The sequence below is a fragment of the Sciurus vulgaris genome (genome assembly GCF_902686455.1).
Source record: "Sciurus vulgaris genome assembly, chromosome: 17".
NCBI lineage: Eukaryota > Metazoa > Chordata > Mammalia > Rodentia > Sciuridae > Sciurus > Sciurus vulgaris.
Window position 1 is genome coordinate 62575933 of NC_136478.1, and position 23433 is coordinate 62599365.

At 49.8% G+C, this 23433-nt stretch overlaps 1 protein-coding gene across 1 annotated transcript in view; it reads right to left on the reverse strand.

The window, feature by feature from the left end:
• Nucleotides 1-8596: 8596 nt before the first annotated feature.
• Nucleotides 8597-23433, reverse strand: part of LOC306648531 (sialic acid-binding Ig-like lectin 5) — a 29583-nt gene continuing 14746 nt past the window's right edge. Inside the window, exons 7-15 of the mRNA XM_079118717.1 lie at nt 20878-21122; nt 20427-20810; nt 19930-20208; nt 19617-19664; nt 18726-18944; nt 18361-18645; nt 18078-18171; nt 16675-16756; nt 8597-8785 (exon numbers count right to left, since the gene is read on the reverse strand). Of these exons, the coding sequence (XP_078974843.1) occupies nt 8600-8785; nt 16675-16756; nt 18078-18171; nt 18361-18645; nt 18726-18944; nt 19617-19664; nt 19930-20208; nt 20427-20810; nt 20878-21122 (1822 nt within the window). The 3' untranslated portion in view covers nt 8597-8599. The remainder of the gene's footprint in view (nt 8786-16674; nt 16757-18077; nt 18172-18360; nt 18646-18725; nt 18945-19616; nt 19665-19929; nt 20209-20426; nt 20811-20877; nt 21123-23433) is intronic.

Here is a 23433-nt window from a genome sequence, read left to right on the forward strand (position 1 = left end):
TACTGAGGTGAGCCCGTCCTTATGCTTAGGCTTTCCCTTGGCAGTCCCAGAACTGGATGGATAAAATTCGCCAGTCAGGATCTCACAAGAAGAGACCCAGTAAACACCCAGCCCCTCAGTTAGGACTCAAGAAGGGATACAGATTAGAGGTAAGGGTCAACGGGAGGAAGCCGCCCACAAAAGACCAGCTGTGGCTTCAAACCAATCCTGGACTGGATGGAGCAGATCTATCCCTATGCTATCTGCTTGTCAAAAGGCAAAACGGCTATTCCTAGATACTCGGCCCATTTATGTTTAATTCAAGTTAAATTTGAAGTTCATCCCTCAGTCACTGTAGATGCCTTTCAAGGGCCACATAGCCATACATGGCCATGGCCACCATGTTGAACAGCACAGACCCAGGATCAATTCCATCATTATCGTGCAGTTCTGCTCTAGACTGTCCTTGATCCAGAGGAAGAATATTTCAGCCACCACTCCAGAACATTGCTACAACTTTTTATACAAAATACTGGACATTCGATTAGAAAAAAATTTAACAAGCATGCCAAGACATATGACAAAACAGCTGAACACCAAGAGGAGAAGGGCTTACAGAGGCGATCAGAGTCCCTCCACAGAAAGGAGTGCAGGCCTGGCTTCAACTATCGTCATGTGTCCAAGAAAATAGAGACTGGACTGGAAAATCTCACCTCTGAATTGGAATACACCTTTAGAGGAGCCAGGTGGAGTATCAGACTTACACTCCTGCTGTGAACTGATACAAAATGACATAATATGGGGGCACTTTGCTGTGCTTTGCTCCACAGATGGCTCACCTCCCCACTGCCAGCCCCGAAGGCCGGCACCAACTTCACACCACCACCCCTGGCCGAGTGCTCTCGGGGACAGCAGCTACCACAGGCCATGGCCTCCCACTGGGCTTCCTGTGAGCTCCCCTTGGGCTCCCACAGGAGCAGTGGGCACGCCTGGCTTTGCAGGTTTCTCTGCATGCTCCCTATTATCCACCTGCATCTGCGCCTTGAGTCAACGGCTGGTGATGCTCTCGCCCTCCTGCAGCCTCGGGAACATCACCCCTCAGCTTCTGGCACCTTTGGGTTAAGGGCCAAGTCCTCTGGTAAGTCCTATTCTCATCATTCCCTCAGTGGCCCTGTTTCCCAGGCTGTACTCATTACAGTTTTGAAAAGTAGAGAGACAGTTTTAGACTGTTTTAGTCAAATCATCTTTCTCCAGAGCATATCCACTCTTGCTTCTAGCAGGAGGATCACTTCAATCTGATCAGAGAGTGAGGAAATTTGAAGTCTGTTTTGTGTGTGTGTGTGTGTGTGTGTGTGTGTGTGTGTGTGTGTGTGTTTCTATTTATTTTTAGGTACTGGGGATTGAACCCAGGGTCACTCAACCACTGAGTCACATCCCCGGCCCTTTTTATCTTTTATTTTGAGACTGGGTCTCATTAAGTTACTTAGGACCTTGCTAGGTTGCCGAGGCTGGTTTTGAACTGGAGATCCTCCTGCCTCAGCCTCCCAAGCCACTGAAGTCTGGATTCAATCCTTACTAGGTCTCATCTATTTTCAGCCCAACCCCTACTCTACGAGGTCTCAATTTATAGAAAGATGTCAGTGTTTATGCTCTTCTTTGGCAAGCCCTCAACCACAATTTTTACCCCTGTAGCACCATGAAACTTCAGAACAGTCTACACAGGTTTTCATTGTGTGCTTGGAAACAGCATAGTTTCTTTTTTGGGGGGGATGGGTACCAGGGATTGAACACAGGGCACTCAACCACTGAGCCACATCTCCAGCCCTATTTTGTATTTTATTTAGAGACGGGGTCTCACTGAGTTGATTAGGGTCTTGATTTGCCGAGGCTGGCTTTGAACTCGTTATCCTCCTGCCTCAGCCTCCCAAGCTGCTTGAGGAACAAACTATGTCCAGATACTTGAGTTCCCACTTCTCTCAGATCTTTACTGTGAACTTTTTCTCTCCATTGACTCCAAATATTGGAAATATTGTATCCAGCTTTTCTACTTTTTGGCTGTTTGTTTTCTTTTCCACAAAGAAGGTTGGTTTGAAATGACCTGGAAAGCCATGTCAGAATCTTGTCACCTGAACTAGAGAATTTGCTGCACCTTCTGCTCTGGTGCCTCTGTCCCTACAGTTCTAGGATGCGGCCTACTAAGGGATTCCCCTGTAGGCTTCTTTGTCCCATGGCCAGCTGACCTGTCCCTGACCTAAGAGCTGCACCACAGAACATTTACTCTGTGGCGTCACCAGCTCTGGTGAAGGTCACCCAGTAGGGGAGTCAGCAGTCTCTTGTGCTCAGGGGCAGGCAGGTGCTGGTCCAGAGGTCTCAGGGGAGGTGGCTGGTCCTGGCCTTCTTTGACACTGAACTCTGCCGTGTACAGCCACTGGAGCATTGGGGTGAGATGGCTCTTCCCAGAATCTGCAAACGTGAACTGCCATGCCTGTGGCTCAGGGAGCTTGGTCTGCAGGTCCCTAAGGAGGTGGAATTGGCCCAGGGTCTTGGTTTTCTTGCTGCACATTGACCTGATTGTATGAGGGTATAAGAGGGTCGTGGTATTTGATGGTCCCTTCCACAGTTCAAAAGGTAGAGATGATTCTGGAATAAAAATAAATTTTGGGAGTGAGGAAGGTCGGAGCCTGAGGAAACACAGGCACTGGGTCCTCCCTGGATCTGCCCTTCTCACACGGCAGCTCCTGCCTGCACGTGTCTCCACGTCGCACCCCGACACGGAGCCTGGAGGCCCTGCGTGAGGTCAGTGGCACCGTGGCAGCCCTCTCTCCCCTGGACACTCACCCAGCGGAAGCAGCAGCATCCTGAGCTTGCAGTGGGCATGTCCGGGACTCCCAATGTTACCCCATCAGCCCCCTCTGTCTGGAGCCCCCAGCAGATGTGGGAGAAGCAGGCAGCTGGAGACACTTTCTGGACTGGGCTCCCCAAGCCCCTCCATCAGGGCAGCCCCAGGACTTCCCGGGAAATGAAACCGAGCTCCTCTCACTGCGGGTCCAGTGGCCGCTGACCAGGGCTCCTTCCATCCACAGCCAGTCCCATGTGGCTTCCCAGGTATCCATCTCCACTCCCCTCAGAAAGGAGGGCGCCATTCCTGCCTCCCCCTCCCACTTGGAATTACTGGCGCGTCTCTCAGAGCAGGAGGGTCTGGAGGTGGAAACCCACCTGAACTGAGTCTGCTCTTTCTTCTGGCCCTCAGCCCAGGTCTGGCCACCCCAGAAGCTTCCAGAAAGGATGACGAATTCAGACTCTCTGAGATGGTTTCCTCCATGGTCAGAAACTGTCACTGAGAACCAGGGTCCTGGGTCAAGCTGCGGACATGGGTGTGACACTGTGTTTTTCCGTGTCAGTTTGAGCTCAGAATGCAGCTGGGCTTGCTGGCGTTTTCAGTCCATTCTCAGGTTTCCCATGAGCCCTACACTCACACCTTCAGAATGAGTTTTGACTTCTAAATAATCCCTCCATCCCCACAGGCCTCCCTCTTCATGGTATCTATCAAATCTCCTCTCTTTACCACACCACCACTTCCCCCGGAGTTTCTGGGTCTTCTCTGTCCCCTCATGACAACTTTTTCCATCCCATGGTCCACTGAGGCCACAGGGTCATTTTTCCAGTCTATTTACTGTTCATATTGAATGAAGAGATTAGAAATGATTTCTACAACTCTTGAGCTAAAATACATATTTCCAACTAGTCTCCCCATACTTCATTCTTTCATGTGAGCTAAATCAGGACTTGACATAGAGCCAGGCATGAAATAGGGCCACAAATAATGTTCTGTTGTTGCTGTTCAAAAGATAGTGTTGTCCAGAGCTCTCTCACAGTACAAGGAAGGGAGTTAAAATCAAAAGCAAAATTCTAACCCACTGGAAAGTGAGGGGAGGAGGGGAGGAACCTGACAGCGGTTTTTGTGGAGAGGTAGAGTCAGTCCTGAGAGGTAAGGAACCTTGTGCCGTGTGAGAAATGAGTTGCCTCTCTGAAGCTAAGTCCTCTCTTCCCTAGCATGCTTTCAGAGGGGAGGCTGAGGAGAAGTTTGGACACCCTTACCAGCACAAGTGCCCTGCAAGACAGAATGTCACCTACCCCGTTTTCCAACCCACTTCCCTCTGCCTCTGAGAAAGGCCAGAGCTATATCTGCAGGGGGCGCTCCATCCCCCAGGGCCTGCTGGGGCACACCCAGCCGCAGGGTTGGCGCTGTCCGTGGTCCTGAGCACCGCCGGGCTCTGAATCCAGGAAACTGCCCATTCTTGCCAGCTGCCCCAGTCCTCAGGCACCAGGTCCTGAGTCCCAGGCCTGCAGGAGGCCCAGGTCAGAGGGGCTTCAGGAAGGCCGGGTCCCTCTTGGAAAGCAGGATCCAGGGGAAGAAACAGGAGCAGGCTGGGCGCCTCCCTGTGCTTACCCTCAAACCCGTCGCGTTGCCCTATGTTTCTTCCTCTGCACTGGTGACAGCCTGGTGAGGAGGCAGGGCAGAGGAAGGAATTCTGAAGATCACATGTGGAGTGTGCCTGGATCTCCCCTCGCACACGAGACCAGGAGGGAGCTGGGGGTTTGCTGGCTCTCCCCGAGTGCCAGACCCCGCCTGCCTTCCCACACTGGGCTTCATTTCACCCTCACCGCCAAGCTGAGGGGTCGGTTGATAATTCTCATCTGATAGAGTGGGAAACCGAGGCTCTACAAGAGGAGTGGCCATACAGGGTCTCACATCATCGCTGACATTTGGGGGCTGGGATTGCAACCCAGGCCCACCTGGCACCACAGAGAGTGCTCCTGAACCCAGTACCAAACACGGGATCCCCAAAGAAACCAGGGGGCAGAAGACACGCCTTGGGAAGGTTTCATTCAAGAGGTTAGACCTCAGACGGTAGCACCGGAGCTGCCCACCGGAGCGGCGTATATTTTTGTTACAAAAATTTGGCCGAGGTCATGCCTCCAAGACCAGCTCCCGCACCACCTTCCTCCTAGTTCAGGATGCGCTGCTTCCAGAGGATCCTCAACCCGTTTACTGTTGGCAAGGAGTGATCACCCTGGGAGAGCCCCAGTGAAGTTCTGTGGGCCTCAGAGGAGCTACCAAGCTGGCCAGAATGCCACCAAGAATCAGAATTTCAACGTGACCGGCAGAAAGAGGGAGAGAGGAAGCAGGAGACTGGGGGATAAGCTGAGTTTAAGCAGAAAGAACGTGCCGAGGTCGGTGCGATAACGGGAGTTCTGGTGAAGTGCACCTGCTGCCTGTTTTGGGTTGGCAGCAGTGTGAGCTGTGGGTACGTGAGTGTGTCCTCGCTGCAGCCGGCAGCGCAGGAGTGTGCCTCATGGAACAGGCTACGTTTGGGAGAGGCACCCATCGATCAACGTTGAGCTCTGCTTTGGCTGGAAAGGGGACTCGGCCTTAACTGCAGAGTGAACCCAGCAAGTCCTGCAGCCTCCGTTTCCTCCTCTTGCCCGGAGCCACCCTGGGGCTGCTGTGAGGTGGGCAGGGGCTCTGGGGACCTGGACCCCATTTCCGCCAGCATCCCTTTCAGCATTCACCCAGCCCTGGCCCTACCTCCCCTTGCCATTTCAGGATATGCCAGGCCCTGCTGAGGCCCTGGCCTTCCATCAGGTCAGTCTTGCTAACTGGCAGGAACTCTCCCTGCACCCCCACAACCCAGTCATCTCTGGTCGGTTTTATACTTTGGAGACCCTAAGTTTGTCTCCAATATCCTTTGACAAAACTCTTCCAGCTTCAGTATTGTCAAATCTGTCAAGCTTCTTATCATTGGGCCATGTTTCTGTTAAGAAACAATTTCTCCTCAAAATCTTCAACAAAAGTTGACTACCAGAACACCAGGTATTTCCCGTCTGTAATATTTTCATTACAAAATAATGAAATATTATCCATTTGTAATATTTTCATTACGAAAACTTGCATTGTGTAATTGTCTCTCAGTCCCAGAAGTAGCACATGAAATCACGTTGGGACTTTCCTCTTCATGAATGACCCCTCTGTTGACACTTGGGATCGTCTCATTTCCTGCCTTTGACTATAAGCATAATGCTTGTGTATATATTCTTAGATTTTTTTTTTTTCGGTACTGGGGATCAAACTCAGGGCCTTGTGCTTTCGAGGCAAGCACTCTACCCGCTGAGCTATTCCCCCAGCCCTTGTGTATATATTCTTGAATAAGAATGGGTGCTTTAAAGTTCTCGACAGACGCAGAGCGTGGTGGTGTGCATTTGGTATTACCTAAAGGACGGCACAGGTTCTCGTTTCCTCAGAGTTGGCATCATGCACAGTTTGTCCCCTTCTGCTCTTTGGCATTCTCTGGTCATTCTCTGGTGTTCTACGTTAGGCGTGTGCATGGCAAAGACCTTATACAGACCCACCCTGACTTTGTGTGATTTGACTTATGATTTTTTGACTTTACAATGGTGCAAAGCAGGGCTGGGGATACTGCTCAGTGGAAGAGTGTTTGCTTAGCCTGCACAAGGCCCTGGGTTCAGCTCCCAGCAAGGCCACCATTATCAGGGTAAATGAGTGATCGGTGACAGTGTGCTGAGCTCCTGAGCTGTGCCATCCTGGGGTCAAGGGCATTGTGTGCACCCCATCATGACCTGAGGAGCTCCTGTAGCTGGGATATTAACCCAAGCTGACTCTGTCTTTAACTGAAGCATTTATCCAGTTACATTTGGCATAAACACCCACAGCTATATTTTGTTTTCCATATGGACCACTAATTCCACATTACATGATGCCCATTCTTACTTTCTTCTGGTTTACTAAATTTTTACAGATCACTGTTAACTACTGCTACACTGTAAGTTACACATTATGATCCTGTTCCTTGAGTCATTGCCATGAAAATCACATCAGGAGCAATTAACTTATCAAAGTCTTTAGTAAGTAAAGACTTCTTTCTCCTGCATAATATGTGGATAGTAGAAATATAAAATCTACTTATTCCCCTTTGTGTCTGACTGTTATCATTCTTGGGAATTCTAAAACAATCTTTCATTTTTATTCTACAGATGATAAACTTGCCCATTTATTTGCTCCGAGAGGTCTTTATTATTTTCTCATTGGAGTGATTTCTCCTGAACATATGCTATGCATTGATGTTAGAGGGTATTTTCTTTTTTCTGCCTTCCACAGTTGCCACTGATAATTCAGCTGTCAATTAAACTGCTTTTCTTTTGAGGACAAACTGTCTTTTTTCTGTCTTTGGGCTTGCCCCGACTCTGGTCTGAACTCAGTGCATGGATGTCCCCCTATGCAACTTCCCATCCCGGCAGAGCCAGAGTTTTGACTTTTATTTCAGGGCCACGTGCAAGACCAGAGAACCCAAACTCATTCTCAGTGTGGACAGATATCCTTGGGAATTCTGTCATGTCATCCTTACAGATTCCTCCTAGTTCCTTGGTTTCCTGCTTTCCCCAAAAGTTTGGCCTGGCAAGTTCCCATTTTCCTTTCAGGTGTTCCATGCTTTCAAGGTCAGGAATCTTTTCCTACTCGTTCTTCTTCCAAAGGATTTTATTATTTTCAGCACAAGGTTTGATCAGAATGATGAAGCCTGTCATCAACAGAACCACAGTCACAGTTCCCTTGCGGTGCTGAAACGGGGTCTGGGTAGTGGACAGTGGGAATCAGTGCCCTCTCCGTGCCACAGGGCACTTGCCCACGCCTTTCCTCACAGCCACTGTAAATTTTGGAAATAACATGGTTGTTGTTTATTTAGGTTTGGGTGCTGCTAGAAAACCTGTCGCTGTTTTTGTCTTAGCATGTAAAAAACGAAATGAGTTTGGCTTTAGAGAAGGGCGTGTATGTTTTCTGCCTTCAGTCCACCTGCCCAAGGATCCACCCAAGGACTCGCCTGGAGCGCAGGAAGGCATGAGCCAGATGAAAGCCAAGGGGTATGGCTTCCAGGAGGAGGGGCAGCAGCTGCAAAGCCAGTGGTATGAACCAGCATGGAGGGTCCAGGGAAAGGTGGGGACCACAGGGAAACCATGTAGCACCAGAGGAAGGAGAGGCCTGTGACCGGCTGTCTGATGCCAGGGAGCCACAAAGGAAGTCAGCCTTGGCTCTTAGGCTGTGCAGAGCCCTCTGGGTCCCGAGGAGGAACCCAGGGACCCGAGGGGAAGAGGTATGCTGGAGGCCTTGACAGACAGGTGGGGTGAAAAGATGACCCTGGAGAGCATAGCTGGCCTCACAGCATGAACCAAGCACCGGGTGGAGGGCTGGTCTTTCCTGGGGGCTTCCGTGAGCTGCCGGCCTGTTCCCTGCCCCTGGTCCCCAGCCTCAGGAGAACTTGCCAGCAGGCACCTTCTGTTGGAGGAAGCAGGAAGCACACACGTTTGTTTTGACTTCACGTCTTGGTTTGTCTGAGTCACAGAATGGGAAGTAAGGACAGAGATGAGGTGACTTTCCTGATAACAATGCCCCAGAAGGCGCTGGAGCTGGTTTGGGCACAAGTGTCTACTGCAGTCAGGGCCCTCTCTCTGCTCCACCCGGGACAGGCTTTGGTATTAATGTGGAAATACCTCATGCTTCAGCATGACTTCTCCTTACCTCCCGCCAGGCCTGGGCTCCGGTGAGTCCTCACTTGCTGGTCTTGATCTCCGAGTACTCGGTGCTGCTGGTGGCCTCGCGCCCAGGAGGAGGCTCTTTCCCGGGGAAGCTGAGCGAGGCGTAATGGAGCTCTTGCAGCTCGCCCGGGAGAGCGGCGCCCCCAGCAGGACAGGCGTGCTCCCCGGAGCTGTCTGGCCGGGATTTCTGCCTGGGACCCTAAGGGGAGAAGGGAGGCACGCAGGATGCAGAGGCGGCAAGGTGGGGTCTGTAGGCTTCCACGTTGCCTGGCTCGCTTCCCACACAGAGACCGGGCGCCCGCGACTTCACGGAGCCCTCCCGTTTGCTCGCTGTAGACTCCGGGTTAGGTCCCCGGGGGAAGTCCGCTTCTGCGACACCCTGGACTGGGCAGGCGGAGGCCTGCAGGTCCCGCGCGGGTCCAGGTGGAGGCAGCCTGCACCGCCCCTCCTGCCTGCCTGTCGGCCCTGCGCTCTCCTCTCGGCCTGGAGCACCGCTGCTCCTCTGCGTCTTGACCCCACACCCGAACCTGACTCCCCAGGCCAGCGCTGCTGCCCACAGTGGAGGTCTTGGTAGGAATGAACGGGACGCGGGTCAGAGGGGAGCCTGAGAGCACCCGCGGGGACGGGGGGTCACAGGGAGGCCTGGGGCCTTCAGCAGTCCACCAGGACGCAGGTCACAGGGAGGCCTGGGGCCCAACCAGGCCCCTGGGTCCCCCTGGGAGCTGGGGTTGAGCCCATTCCCCCCAAAACCCCAGACCAAATTGGGGGAAACACCTCAAAGGGAAGTCTGGGACATCAGATCCTGGAGTTCCTATCCTGACAAAAGAAACAGCAGGGACTGTTTCCACCATGCTGCTTGACCAGGTCCCAGCCTGGGGAAGCGCTTGGCAAGGCCACCATTCCAGGCTGCCACTGTCATCTCTCCTAGGAATTGGGTGATTTCTGGTAATTATCATACTTATAACTATGCAACTGCAAATCAGATTCCCTGGATTGTTGCGATAAGAATTTAGTCTCAATGAGTCTGCGGAGTTGGGAGAGGGTGAGGAATGCTTTCAAAAATGTACCAATATCACACATAAGTTTAAAAGTTCAGAGTTTGAGGAGTTCTTCAGAAAACTACAGTTACAGGAATTGCTTGCTCCTGTGCTGACCACACCTGCCCCAGGTAATACTTTACCAGTAAACAGCCTAACAAACAGAACAGGAGACTTGTTGTCCCCACAGTACTAGTACCACCCTACTTAGCTTACAAGATTGGGGGACGTTTGTGGAACCCACCTAGAAGGAAACAAGTGAATAAGTATAAGGACCCCTTCCCACAGATCCACCTCCTCCCTATACAGCACTGTACAATGAAAATGGTGAATGAATAGTTAATATTTATGGTAAATGGACAAATGTCCAATATTTGTCCTTCCTTCAAAGGTTTGGACGTCAAGGGCCACTCTGGAAATGTAGGACCAAAGAACAAATAAACAGCATATGCAAACAACTAGAAAAACATTATCTTAAGATCATCGTATGTTAACTGGTTATGAGTGGTTTACGCTGGCTTAAGTCTCACATGTTATTACAGTAGGTGGAGGACAAATCAATAACGTAAAGAATATTAGGATAAAAATGAAGCACTCACACTGCTTGTTGCAGTAAATAACCGTAGTCTAACTGAGCTCATTTAGGTAACAGAGTAGACCTTTAAGGTAAAATCAAAACCATAATAATATGAGCTAAAGATTAGTGCATGTTTTGCTTAGCAGTTCAGTAAAATTAGCTTAAAACAAAATAGAGTCTTTATGCTGACAATAGGTCTGACACCAAAGGGCAAAGAAAGGCCAGTGGGATGAAAAGAGGAAAATACCTTTCCCTGTAATTTGCTTATGTGAGTAACTTTAAGTAAATATAGAAAGTTGACCTTAATGTACCCACTATGTGTTAGACGCCTGCTGGAAAGTGTGGTTAATGACGAATCTTGTGGTAATTTCTCTATAACTTGGATCTTGTTAATCCTGCTTTGCTTAATAATACTATAAAAGAAGAGCTAAAATAAATCTGAGCAGTACTTGCTTCAAGTTGCTCCAGGGGTTCCTTTTGTTCCTCTGCCCAGACTCGACCCATCCTTTGGGAACTGAGTTGCTGGGGCTGGCTCCCGGCAAAGAAATGCAAATGTAGGGCCATAAAAATGTTTTCAGACACACAACCACTCAGAAGCTTCAGCACAGGGAAACCCAGACGGAAGCCACATTGGGAGGAAGAAGTAAGAGAAGGTGGAGGACAACCCCAGGATATCCTGTGATAAGTACAGGAGATAAAGGTGCAAAATACCTTGGTAAAACGTGTAGCTGCATATTTTCCAGAAAAAGGAATGGAAGTGTCATAAGTATGTTCTTAATAATCCAGAATGAAAATTTAGATCTATAGGAAATACCGACATTTTAGAGAGAAGAAGGAAGAACGAATAACCAAAAGTGTTAGGTGTGAGACAGAGGCATTGATTTTTAAGAAAGAAGGGGAAAATATTAGAGAGGTAGAACCAAGTGAAAATAAAAGGCGAAACAGTAGGAAGAAATCCTCACATGTCGATGACCACAGTAAACACCGACTGGATACATGCAAGAGAGTGTCAATCACATTCCTACACAACTGCTTACACTGGTTTACAAAAACCACAGCTAAAGCATAATATGTAACATGTTGGGAGAAATGAGGATCCTTCTAACCCATCACAAATTTGCATAGCTGTATTAAGGTCCAACCAAATAAATTTTAAAGCAAAAAGTATCGATATAGACAGAAAGGACCACCCTGTGTGATCCGATGTTCAGTACACTGAGACTTGATGCTTCTAAAATAAATGGTTTTAATTAAAAGCACACTAGATATAAGAAACACATGTTTCTGCAGAGAGGAATTGACAAATATATTATCATCATCTAAGATTTTAAGACATGTCTCCCGAGTATTGACAGATCAGGGAAATTTGTCAGTAAAGATCTGGATTTGAACATTACCATCAATGCACTGGCCCAGGAACTTATCTAGAATTTAAGAAATAAAAATATGCATATTCTTAAGCACATGGGAAACATTATAGTACTTCATTAGGTACAGGTCACAGATCAAGCCTGAACACGTTTTTAAATTAGGTATCATAAAGACCATGCATTTTTGCCAGAAAGCAACTAGGCAGGCTCTTTTACAGAAAGATGTTTAAAAAGTCTCCATACATTTGGAATTTTTTAAAATATTAAATAATCTAAGATTCAAAGAAGAAATCTTGGTGGGCTTTTAACAGTACCTGGAACTGAATGATATTAAAATAACGTACCAGAGCTTGTGGAATGGAGGGAAAGTGGTGTTTTGAGAAAAATACATCCATAACTACTTTCATCAAAAAGAAAGAGCTATAAATTAATAAGCGAAGTATGCAGCTTAAAAATTAGTGAAGCGCATCAGAATGAACCAAGGCAAGCAGAAGGCAGGTGCCGAGGTAGGAAACAAAGGACAGTGAGAAAGTCAACCATCCCAAAGGCCGGCGCTTAACTGATAATAAAATAGGCAGACGGTGAGCTTTATCTAAAGAAAAAGAGAGGAGTCACTGAGTACTGAACTCCCTAAATTAGCGTAAGGACAAGCGAATGCACCCATGACCTTTGTCAGAAATTAACAAGTCCCCAGGAAAAAGCTCACTGAACAACACAGAAAAAGACTGGAAAACTGCCTAAGGAGACAACTCCAAGCCCCTGGCATCTATCACCCTGTCAAGAAATGGGCTGTCCCAAATTTATGCACTCTCTTCCAGATGGATAAAGCAGTTTTCTTCAGTTCCTCAACATCGTCTCAATGTCCAGAGTCAACAGAAGAAAGTAAGTGATGGGTCTGTTGATCTCTAGAGAGGCAAAGACACTAAGGGAGAGATCATCCTACTGAATCTACAAGGTCATCAAAAACTACACACCACGGACAGTGCGTCCTTCCAGGAAAGCTAGAGGCATTTCATCTTAGAAAATCTTCGATAGGAGAGTGTAGAGTACTTGCTTAGCATGAGCAAGACCCTGGACTCAATCCCCAGTACAGCAACAAATTAATTTTCATTAATAATGGTAATAGATTAAAGAGGGAAAAATTCTATTAGTAGATATATTTGAAAAGTTCAATAGAGATTTATGATAAAGGGGCTGGAGTTGTGGCTTGGTGTAGAGTGCTTGCCTAGCAAGTGTGAAGCTCTGGATTTGATTCTCAGCACCACATATAAATACACAAATAAAATAAAATTCTATCAACACCTAAAAAAATATTTAAAACCAAAGATGCCCAGGGTCACACTTCTACCTGACTTTGACTGGAGTCTCAACCAATGCATTAGGATAAGGAAAGGGAACAAAGTTGCTTAGGACATAAAAAAATAAGCAGGTCTAATTTTGCAGCTGATAAAAGCATCTAATTCAAAATCCCAAAGGATTCAAATACCCAAAACCAGTACCTGAGGATTTAAAAATTCTTAAAAAATAACTCAATTTCTATATACAAATTATTTCATTAATAGGATAGCTTACCAAATCAAAAGGATACAAGATCAATTTAAAATGTAATTTGAGCTAGGGAAGTGGCTCAGTGGGAGAGCCCGTGCCTACCATGTGCAAGGCCTCGGGTTCCATCCCTGGCACAGAAAAAAAAAAAAACTAAACTAAACTAAACACCACCGCCACAACAAATTAGCAATTTGAGTTCACTTGCTGCATTGGCTTAGAGAACGGAACTGGTTCTCGGCACCTGGACACGGCACCCAGGGGAGGTGGGTGTCTCTGTGAAGAGATGCAGGCACAGAGAAGACCCAACGGGAGCCCCCAGAAGCAGTCTACTCCACCAGTGTTGCAAAGAAAAAGCAGAAGCTCTGTGTTGACAGACAGCGAGGAAATGAAACACCTCTGTCTGCCGTTCAAAGGGTCCTCGGGACCCTCCTGTGTGGTCTGAGAGGTGGTGCGGCTTCCGTTGCTGCAGGAAGCTAGTCTGTGTGTTCACTTCCCCTGAAAGTGAGTATTCAGAAAAGTGGGTCAGCTGTTGAAATCTCTTAGAAGAAAAATACGCCAACAGGGCATAGGAGAGGAAGCCCAGAAGATGAGCTGATTCCTGAAGAAAATCGCATCACATTCGCATCAAATTCAGTGGCTTTGACTCAGCAAATCATGACAGTTAAGGATAGCCCTGGACGTTGAGGTGTCAGCTCTTTCTCTAACTGGTGAGGTAGCGCACGCCTGTGGTCCCAGCTGTCTATGGACTGAGACCTCTGAAACCGTGAGCCCCAAATAAACTTTTCCTCCTGAAATTGTTCTTGTCTTTCGGTCACAGCAGCGAAAAAACTGACTGAAACACCGAGGTGGGAGGACTGCAAGTTCAAAGCCAGGCTCAGGAACTCAGCGAGACCCTGTCTCAAAGTTAAAAATAAAAAGGGCTGGCGGTGTGGCTCAGGGGCAGAGCGCTAGTGAAGCACGAGGTCTTGGGTTCAATCCCCAGCACTGCTACCAACCAACCAACCCACCAATCATTAACAGATCAGCAGGCTCATGAAAAAGACCTAAGAATTCTTCAACTACCAAAGCAATAAGACCCTAAATGACATTTAAGTCTGACCTGTGATATTTTTAATTGGAAAATCCCCTCACATTAAAAATATGCTCTCATTCATGTTTTCAACAATAAGAAATTTAAAAAATACACTTTTAAAAAGACAGCTATCACAAGAGCAACCCTAGGCAGTATTTAGGACGAAAAGCAACAAAAGATGCACAAGCCCTGTGTGGAGAAATCCTACATCCTTCTTGAAAACACCTAAAGATTTAAGATAGATGTACTTCTGTGGATGAGAAGACTTGAATTCATACGTAAGCAAATTCTTCCCCAGTGGACAAACAGGCTCAATGTAACTCCAATTAAAACACCCACAGGAGTCTTTTTTAGAACTTGACAAATGGATTCTAATATTTAAATGAAAAACAAAGGACCAAGAATAGCCAAGACTGTTTATGGAAGGAGACTGAGGAGGAGGTCCTCAGGACCTTTCTGAGTGCATAGGTACTGTTTACTCTTAGACAGTTCTGGCTCAGAGACAGTGACCTTGGTCATTGCTTTAGAGCAGAGGCCACAGAAGGGGCCCCCACACACGCAGTATGCGGATATATGACAGAGTGACATGGTGTGTCAATGCAGGAGGTACCTATGGGTGCACACTGCACACCACACACAGACAGCAACCCCAGGTGAACTGAGTACTTAAAAGTGAAAAGCAAAATATAAAAATTTAGTATAAACTCTACCCAACCATCCTTCCAATCTTAGGATGGGAAAGATTTTCTTAAAAGGCACTCAGTGGAGTAGAGATGATCTGTGAATATGATCATATTACAATTAAGAACTTGCATTCATCCAAGGTCACCTTGGGAAAAGTAAAGACGAGCTACTCACTGGGAGATACATAGTTCTAGGAAAAAATAAGTCTATAAATATATGAAGCCCCCCCAAACAAATCCAAGTGCAACATGAAAAGAGCAAACACCCAGTAAAGAAATGAGCTCCTGATGTGACAGGCATTGCACAGAGAAGGTGCACATGCCAGGGGAATCGTGGAGAGGTTCATCCTCTTGGTAACCAAAGAAATGCAAATCAACACCCCAGTGAGAGAGTGAGAGGGGGAAACATCGAGACAACTGGTAAAACCAAGCTGCGAAGACTGGAGGTACCAGGTGTCACAGACATGGGTGGGAGTGTACCTGGACACCGATGCTTTGGAAAAGTGCTTGTCACAATCTCTTAAAGGTGGACCTCCATGTACCCTGTGACCCAGCCATTAAATTCCCACGATGCTAAAGAAACTCTCTGAATCTGGAAACAACCCAAATGTCCATCTGTCCAAGCTTAGATAATGGGCAGAATCACAAAACAAAATATTGCACGGTAGGGAAAAGAATAAACCACAGTTCTGCTCAACAATATGTCTGAATCATCAGGGTGATCTGGAGTCCACAAAGCAAGTCCAAGAAGAACGAGTAGAACATGGCGCCCTTTGTAGGTTCAGAAGCAAAACTGCTGAACATGTGAGCACGAGGAAGAGGAGATTCAGAATAGCGGCACTGCGGGGAGGGACCAGGGAGCCACACAGGCAGGGGTAAGAGGCAAGTCATCGCCTGTGCCTGGGGTCTTAGGTTGGACTGTAGGCTCACTGTTGTTTCTGTATTGCGAATAAAAACAAGAGGATAACAGTGAACGATGCTTGTTCCTGGGGTAAGTGCTCGATCAGGGGCGGAGCACCTTGGGCAGTTCCCAAGGGTAACATGACCTGGTTTATAAAAGGGGAACATGCTAGACAGGAACAGGGTGAAAGAAGTTACAGGGCTGAGGAAGACCCAGCCCTGGTCCTCAAGAACCACGCAAATACAATGAGAGGGTGGAGACAGGTGGAGATGGATTTTCTGAGCCCCTCAGGACAGGGATGCCTGCAGGATTGTGGGGACCGGAGGAGGGAGGGAGGGATGCCTGCAGCAGGGTGGAGATGATGGTTTTCCCGGAGGGGGAGGTTAGAGCTGGGGGGTCAGACCAGGTGGCCTGGTGGAAAGGGGGAGGAGAGGGCCTTCCAGGCAGAAGGAGCTGTTCATGCGGAGGCTGGAGCTGGAGGCAGGTGTCTCTGTGTGCAGACAGTGAGAAGGCCAGGGTGGCTGGACCAGAGGACAGGAAACAGAGGGGGCTGGCCATCAGATGATGGGCCGGGAGTGTGGGCCTGCTTCTCCCAGCAGTGGGGCAGCAGCTCTGGGGCTCCAGGTTAGCTGGGAAGTAAGAGCCTTGAAGAGGATGGGAGGCGAGAAGGTGAGGTAGGCGGAGGGAGCAGTGGGCCCCTCGGCTTTACTTAGAAGACGGGGCAGACACAGAGTTTATTGACTCTGGGAGATGAAGGGGGAGAACAGGAGAGAGGGCAACTCCCGGGTATCTGCCCAGGTCCCCAGGGAGGGGCAGGTTTGGGAAATGCTGAAGACCTCAGTGTGGACATGCACAGGGCCCTGCCCTCTCCCACACATGACCAGACACCACATCACTCACCCAGGGGACTGTGCCCATGACAGGGTCCTTGTCGTCCATGACCTCTGGTTTCCCAGACCTGTGCTTCCTGTAGGTCTTCACTCTGAGAAAAGAAACCAGTGCGCTGCAGACAGACCAGCTCCAGCACGGGTGGGCAGGCTGCCTCTGCCCTCCGTTAGGATGGCGGACCCAGCTAACCCAGAGGCCTGGCTGTGGGAGAGGACTCCATCCCGTGCACACCCAGGGATGTGTCTAAGGTGGCCTGAGACTGCATTTCCATCCATGAAGGCCCCTTTCATACACAAAAACTTGCACGTAAATGATCATAGAAGTGTTATTCATAATGGCCAAGAAGTGGATGCAACCCAAATGTCCATCAATACCCGAATGTGTCATCCACACAGTGAACATGGTGCCCTTTGGAGGAAGCCTTTTTTATTCAGTGCTGGGGGTCAAACCAGTGCCCCCAGCATGCTAGGCAAGGGTTCCTGTACTAAGCAACAGCTCCAGCCCGCCTTGCAATGCCGTTCAGAATCGGGGACAGAGCTCTGACCCACCCCACAATGCGGGCAAACCCTGACCACACTATGCGAAGTGAGGGAATCCAGACTCAGGACTGCCAACAGCAGGATTTCACCTGCATGGGGTGTTCAGAAGAGGCAAGTCTAGCAGGACAGAAGCGGTGAGGGCCGGAGGAGAAATGGGGGTGTGAGGCGGGAGGGAGCAGGAATACTTTTTCACTTGGGCTCCTAAAAACGTTCTGAAATTGATGGTGGGGACGGGCACCCGAGTGCTTCTGTAAACGCTCCAAGCCTTGGCACTGCACACCTTGGGTGCAGGGATCGCAAGTGCATGGGTGTGTATCAATAAAGCTGTTAGGAAGAAGAACAAAGGCCCGCTGGATCCACTAAGCGTGGCATTTCTGGGGTCCAGTGGCCCCATACCTCCCTGTCCTTTCCTAGAGGATTCTTGTGATCTCATGTGGCCTCAGCACCCACTCATCCTTATGCCAGAAGCGGGGCTCCCCAGTTTCTAGTTCTCTACCTCCTCCCAGTACCTCGGTGTGATCCACCCAGACAGTCGCCTCATGCACCTTCCTCCTGGAGACCACAGCTACAGACAGCCCTCCTGAGTGTCCCCGTGCCCGACTCCCTGCAGGGACGCATAGATGCCACCGTGTGACCCCCTGGAGCTCACGTTCACCTGCTCTAAGCCCATCCGTTAACACCCCCTGTGGAAACCTGTTGGATGATGCCTTACCCAACCCCCCAAAGGAGCTGGCCTGCTCCCTGACAGACACGTGCATGAGCTCAGGGCACGCCATGAAATGGCAGGGCTGTGGGGACTGAGATCTTTATTTCCATCCTAATGGTTGGATGCCTACTCTGCATCTTAAAGATCCTGAATTCCGGGACCAAACTTACATGCAAAAGAGGATGAGGCACAGACAGAGAGAGAGCAAGGCCCCTGCGCCAGCACCTCCCAGGGCTGCAAGAGCCACTCCTGCCCTGGACTTTCCTGCAGAAAAGAAGGGTCCAGGGGACCTTTTTGGGGGAAGCTGCTCAGAGCCCTGCTCAGTCAGGAAGTGGAGGACCCAGGACTCCCACCAGCTTCTTCCAGACCTTCCCCTCCCCTCTCATCCGTCCCTGTGAGATCCATGTGCCTCCCCTCAGACACCCTGTCTCCCTCCACAACAGGCCCCCTGACCTGGCAGCAGCAGGACAGTGACGCTCTGGGTGCCGTGGGCATTCTGGGCCTCGCAGCTGAGCCTGAGGCCAGAGCTGACCCCCTCATGGAGGCTCAGGGAGCTGTTGGCCCAGGGCCCCGCGGAGCTGGAGGTGACCCTGAGGGAGGCATTGCTGCTGTTCCCCTCCAGCAGCCCCTCCCCCAGCCGCCAGTGCAGGGAGGGGGCGGGCCAGGCGCGGGAGGAGCAGCTGCAGCGCAGAGCCCGGGCCTCCCAGGAGCAGGAGGGTCCCAGCAGCCGCGGGGGGTCTGTGGAGAGCGAGAGAAGGGTCAGCAGGTGCTCCTCCTCCAAAACCCAGATGTCCAGACCTCAGGGTCCCCAAACTCACAGGGGAGGCGCACAGAGACATTTTGGGAGCCCAGTGCATTCTGAGCTTGGCAGGTAAAGGCTTCTCCTTCTGCAGTTCCTACTCTAGACAGGTCCAGGTTCCCCGTATCAGAGATGCGGGAGGCATTCTGGGTAAGAGGCCCCCGAAACCAGCTCAGCTGTGCAGCAGGGTTGCTGTCTGCAGAGCAGCACAGCAGCAGGGCCTGGCCTTCCAGGAGAGCTTTGGGGAGAGAGATGCAAAGAGATTGCAGAGAGAGAGAAAGAGAGAGAGAGAGAGAGAGAGAGAGAGAGAGAGAGAGAGGGGTGGGGGTGTCAGGGAGGGAGAGAGAGAGAGGGAGGGGGTCAGGGAGGGAGAGAGAGAGAGAGGAGACTCACTGGAGGGGCCACAGTCCCACCAGGGTCTGACTGGTACTCCACCCTCCCTTGGCCCATCCTGGCTCAAATCCTTGTTTGTTCTTAAAGGGACTTTGGTCAAAAGACCCTGGGCTTCATGTCTTCAGAGGAGGCTCAGCGTCTCACAGGGATGTGTCTGGACTGTGTGGCAGAGAAATCAGAGAACCCTGTGGCCTTGGGAAATAGGTTCAGTCAGTGCAGCAGGACCAGGACTCAGGAGGCTGAGCAGGGGCAGGAGGACCACAGAGCCGAGCCATGGTGAGGTGGGGTGGCACGGGTCTGTTTGGCCTTGGAGACCATAGCAAGAAGTGGTCCATGGGAGGGACGGGGTGGGCAGGGTCCAGACACGCTTGTGATTTGAGAGAAGCTGGTGTGTGAATGTGGAGTGCCCAGAGACGGGGTGATTCTCTCCTTCCTGCTCCCATGTACAACTCCATTAGGTTCCATTCCCCCTCCTCCTGAGGTGGTCTCAGCTGCAGACTGGAAAGCTCTTTCCTACCTGTGCCGTTTCTGAAGAAGGCTCGGATGCTGAGGTTCTGAGGGGCGTCTGGGTGGAAAGACACCGTCCTGCTTCAGAGTGAGCAGCGGGAAGGGCGTGGGCCACACAGGTGCCCAAGGGGCCACGGGCACTGGGAAGGTGGGCTGCTGTCCTTCCGACCACTCCCACCTGGACTGCAAGTGCTCAGCCCCACAAACGAGGTGTCTTGCGTTGTCCTTGTCTTTCTCACACTCTCCTGCACACACACACACACACACACACACACACACCACTCACAAGGCCCTGGGGACCCGGCTGGCTCTCCTGCACTCACAGGACACATTGAGCTGGACGCTTCTCTCCGTGGTCACCTGGGCTCCTTGGAGTTCCACCCGACAGGTGAGGCTGGTGTTGTGGTCCTGGGGCCGAGGGGTGAGGCTGAGCACTGAGGACTGGAGGGCCCTGGGGTCCATGGAGTTAGTGACGGCCCCCGTCCAGGAGAACAGGAGAGGTCTTCCCCCTTCACAGGACCCTGGCAGGTGGCATCTCAGGCTTGTTGGGTGACCGGACACCAGAGGCTCCAAGAAGTGGATGACGGGCTTCTCTGTCAGGACTGTGGAGGGGAGAGGGAGACGCCTGGGCCCCAGACACAGGGACGCCCAGGGGGACCCTGCGAGGGACTGGTGCCTCAGGGCCTGAGCTGGCCTCAGGTCCCATTCCCCTCTGACCACCCCAGTCCCAAGGCCAGAGCAGGGGTGGCCCTAATGTCCCGTCTCTGTTCTAATACAGGGGTCTCCACTGCCCAGCTCCCATGCTGGGGCCCCTACCCACCTGTCACCTGCAGAGCCAGCTTCTTATCTCTGTAAAAATGTCTTGTGTTTGGTTCTATATCTGCTCTCAGGATGTAGCGTCCTGTATCCTCCAACCTGGCGTCCCTGATGCTCAGAGAGCAGTTGTTGGCCCTGACGTCCCCGAGGAGGTGGAATCGGCCCCTGGTTTCTGTTTTGACATCTCTGGATGGGTGGCTTGTGGCCACAGGATCATAATAGTATGACTCCTCTCCGTCCCGGAACCAGGAGATGTAGAGGTGCCTGGGGGGATTCCACCCAGTCCAGGGGTAGGAGAAGGAGCAGGACACCAGGACACACAGGCCAGCCTGCACTGTCACCGACTCCTGCAGCTGGATCTTGAACCCTGGATCTCTCTGCAGGGACCCTGGGGGACACGGAGGCTCAGCTCAGCCCAGCCCCCACCCTGGCCGGCCCCTCCTCAGCCCACTCACCTGTCCAGAGCAGGGGCAGCAGCAGCAGGGGCAGCATCCTGCATGTGCCAGGGCAGGAACCAGTCCAGGGTCCTCTGAACATGGCGTGGGGCGGGGCAGAGGAAGCCCTGCAGGAAGGCAGCGGGTGAGTGAGAGCTGTGGTCACCCGCCAGAGGGGAACCTGGGAGCCATGTGCTGTTGGTGGTGAGGTGGGGCTGGGAACCAGCTGACCCCCCTCCAAGCCTACCGATGCTGCTGGAATGAGCCTGAGGTCCCCAGAGGGTGTGAGCCTTGTCCAGACAGGAAACTGGAAAAGGTCCCCTGCAAATGTGCTTAAGTCAGCAGTGAGATCAGCAAGGGAGTGGAGGCAGATGGGAAAGAGAATGTACAGCCAGGCTCAGTGGCACCTGTAATCCCAGTGATCGGGAGGTGGAGGCAGGAGCATCACAAGTCACAAGTTCAAGACCAGATGAAGCAACTTCGTCTAATGCTCAGCTACTCAGTGAGACTTTGCCTCAAAATAAAAAATAGAAAGAGCTGGGGATGTGTCTCAGTCATGAAGTGCCCCTGGGTTCTATCCCCAGTCACACACACACACACACACACACACACACACACACACACACACACACTCCCTCTGCTGTAATTCATAGTGTGGCTTCTGTTTTCATATGGTCCCTAAGTCATTAAATCTGAAGAGATGTAAAAGATGGACATTGGAAATGTCACATGCCTTCATAATAACTTACAGCCAGCTGGGAATAAAGAATATTTCTCCAACAAATTAAAAGATGTCTTCAGCAAACATCATGCCAGCATTGGGTCCTAAGTCATGAAAGTAAGTAAAAGATAGAAAAATTGAGAATGGAAAAAAAAAAATCAAAACTACACTGAGATTTCATCTCACACCCGTCAGAACAACAGTCATCAAGAATTCTAACAATAATAGATGCCAAAGAGGATGTAGATGAAAGGAATACTTTTACTGTCTTGGTGGGAGTGCAAATTAGTACAACCACTATGGAAATCAGTATGGAGTTTCCTCAAAAGACTAGGCATGGAAGCACCATATGACCCAGCTGTACCACTGCTTGTTTTTTATCCTGAAGAATTTAAGTCATCTTAACTACAGCAATATGTTTCTAGCAGCACAATTCACAAGAGCCTCACTATGGAACCAGCCTGGGGAGCCTAGGTATCCATCAATGGATAAATAGATAAAGAAAATGTGGCATATATACACACAGTGGAGTGTGTATATAAAGAAGAATGAAATTATGTCATTTGCAGGACAATGGATAGACCATGTTAATGTTAAGCACAATAAGCCAAACTCAGGAGGTCAAGGGTGATATGTTTGCTTTAATATGTGGAAACTAGAGAGGAAAAAGGAAAAGACAAGTTGGGGCTTTATCTCATGAAAACCAAAGGGAGATCAACAGAGGAAAGGGACCAAGGGCAGGGGGAGGCCAGGTGGGACAGGGGGAGGTGATATTGGCCAAATTATACTGTTGTATCATGTGCATGTATGAATACACAGCAGCAAACCCCATCATTATGTACAACTCTAATGCACCAATAAAAGCATGGAAAGAGAAAAGGATGACTTTCTTCATGAAGAATATCGTTGCATGTACCTAAAAATCCAAAAGTGCACACAGATGAACTTGGGGCTTGAAAAGGGAGTCAGCAAAGCTGCTAGAGATTGATGGAATTACAAAAAGCAAGTGTATTTCTGTATCACAGTAATAACGAAAATGGCATTTTATGGAAGCTGTTGCTAGCAGTGGTGTTTGTGAGAGTCCCCAGGCAGGCAAGCCAGCTCTGCCCCGGCACTGGCTGGAGCATGCCTGATGGACAGCTACAAGCAAAGTGTGAGCTAGTTCCTGTGAAGGAAAGCAGAACTGGCCCACACCTTTTTATTAAATAACTAGGAACTTTGAATAGATCCCAAAAGTCAGCTGGGTTACCGCAACCAGGGGAATGTGTGCTGTCCTCTGTGTCTGTCCTGTGAATGTCACCCCCTTGCACTCCCTCCACAGAGTCCCCAAAACACTTTGGTTTGGAGATGCCCAGCTCAGAAACTGCTGTTGGCTATTAAAGAAATCATTACATTGTGCCTCAACTTACTTCTTAACATATCAAAAATCATGATAAACCTAGTATATATCTAAGTATTTAGAAGCATATCTGGCAAAACCATGGTGTCGCCATCCGTATGGAGGAAATGGAACCTCTGTATTGAAGGACATTCAAGATGCAATGAGATCGAAAATAGTCCATGTTAATGGGTTTGAAAGCAACAGTGTGTAAATGTCACCTCACTCAGATCAATCACAGGAATCAGTGCATCTCATCATAACACCCCTCGGGGCCTTGCGGGGAGCTCATAACTATATTGTAAAATTATACTGATGTAGAAATTTCCAAGTAAGCCAAGGTACTTATGAAGAAGAGCAATGAGTAGTTCTGCAAGGTCTCAAGATACCTTTCATTATAGAAACTGAGACTGTTGCATTGACGTGAAATTGACCAACACACCTGTAGAAGAGAATGGAGAACTTGGATAGATAACTT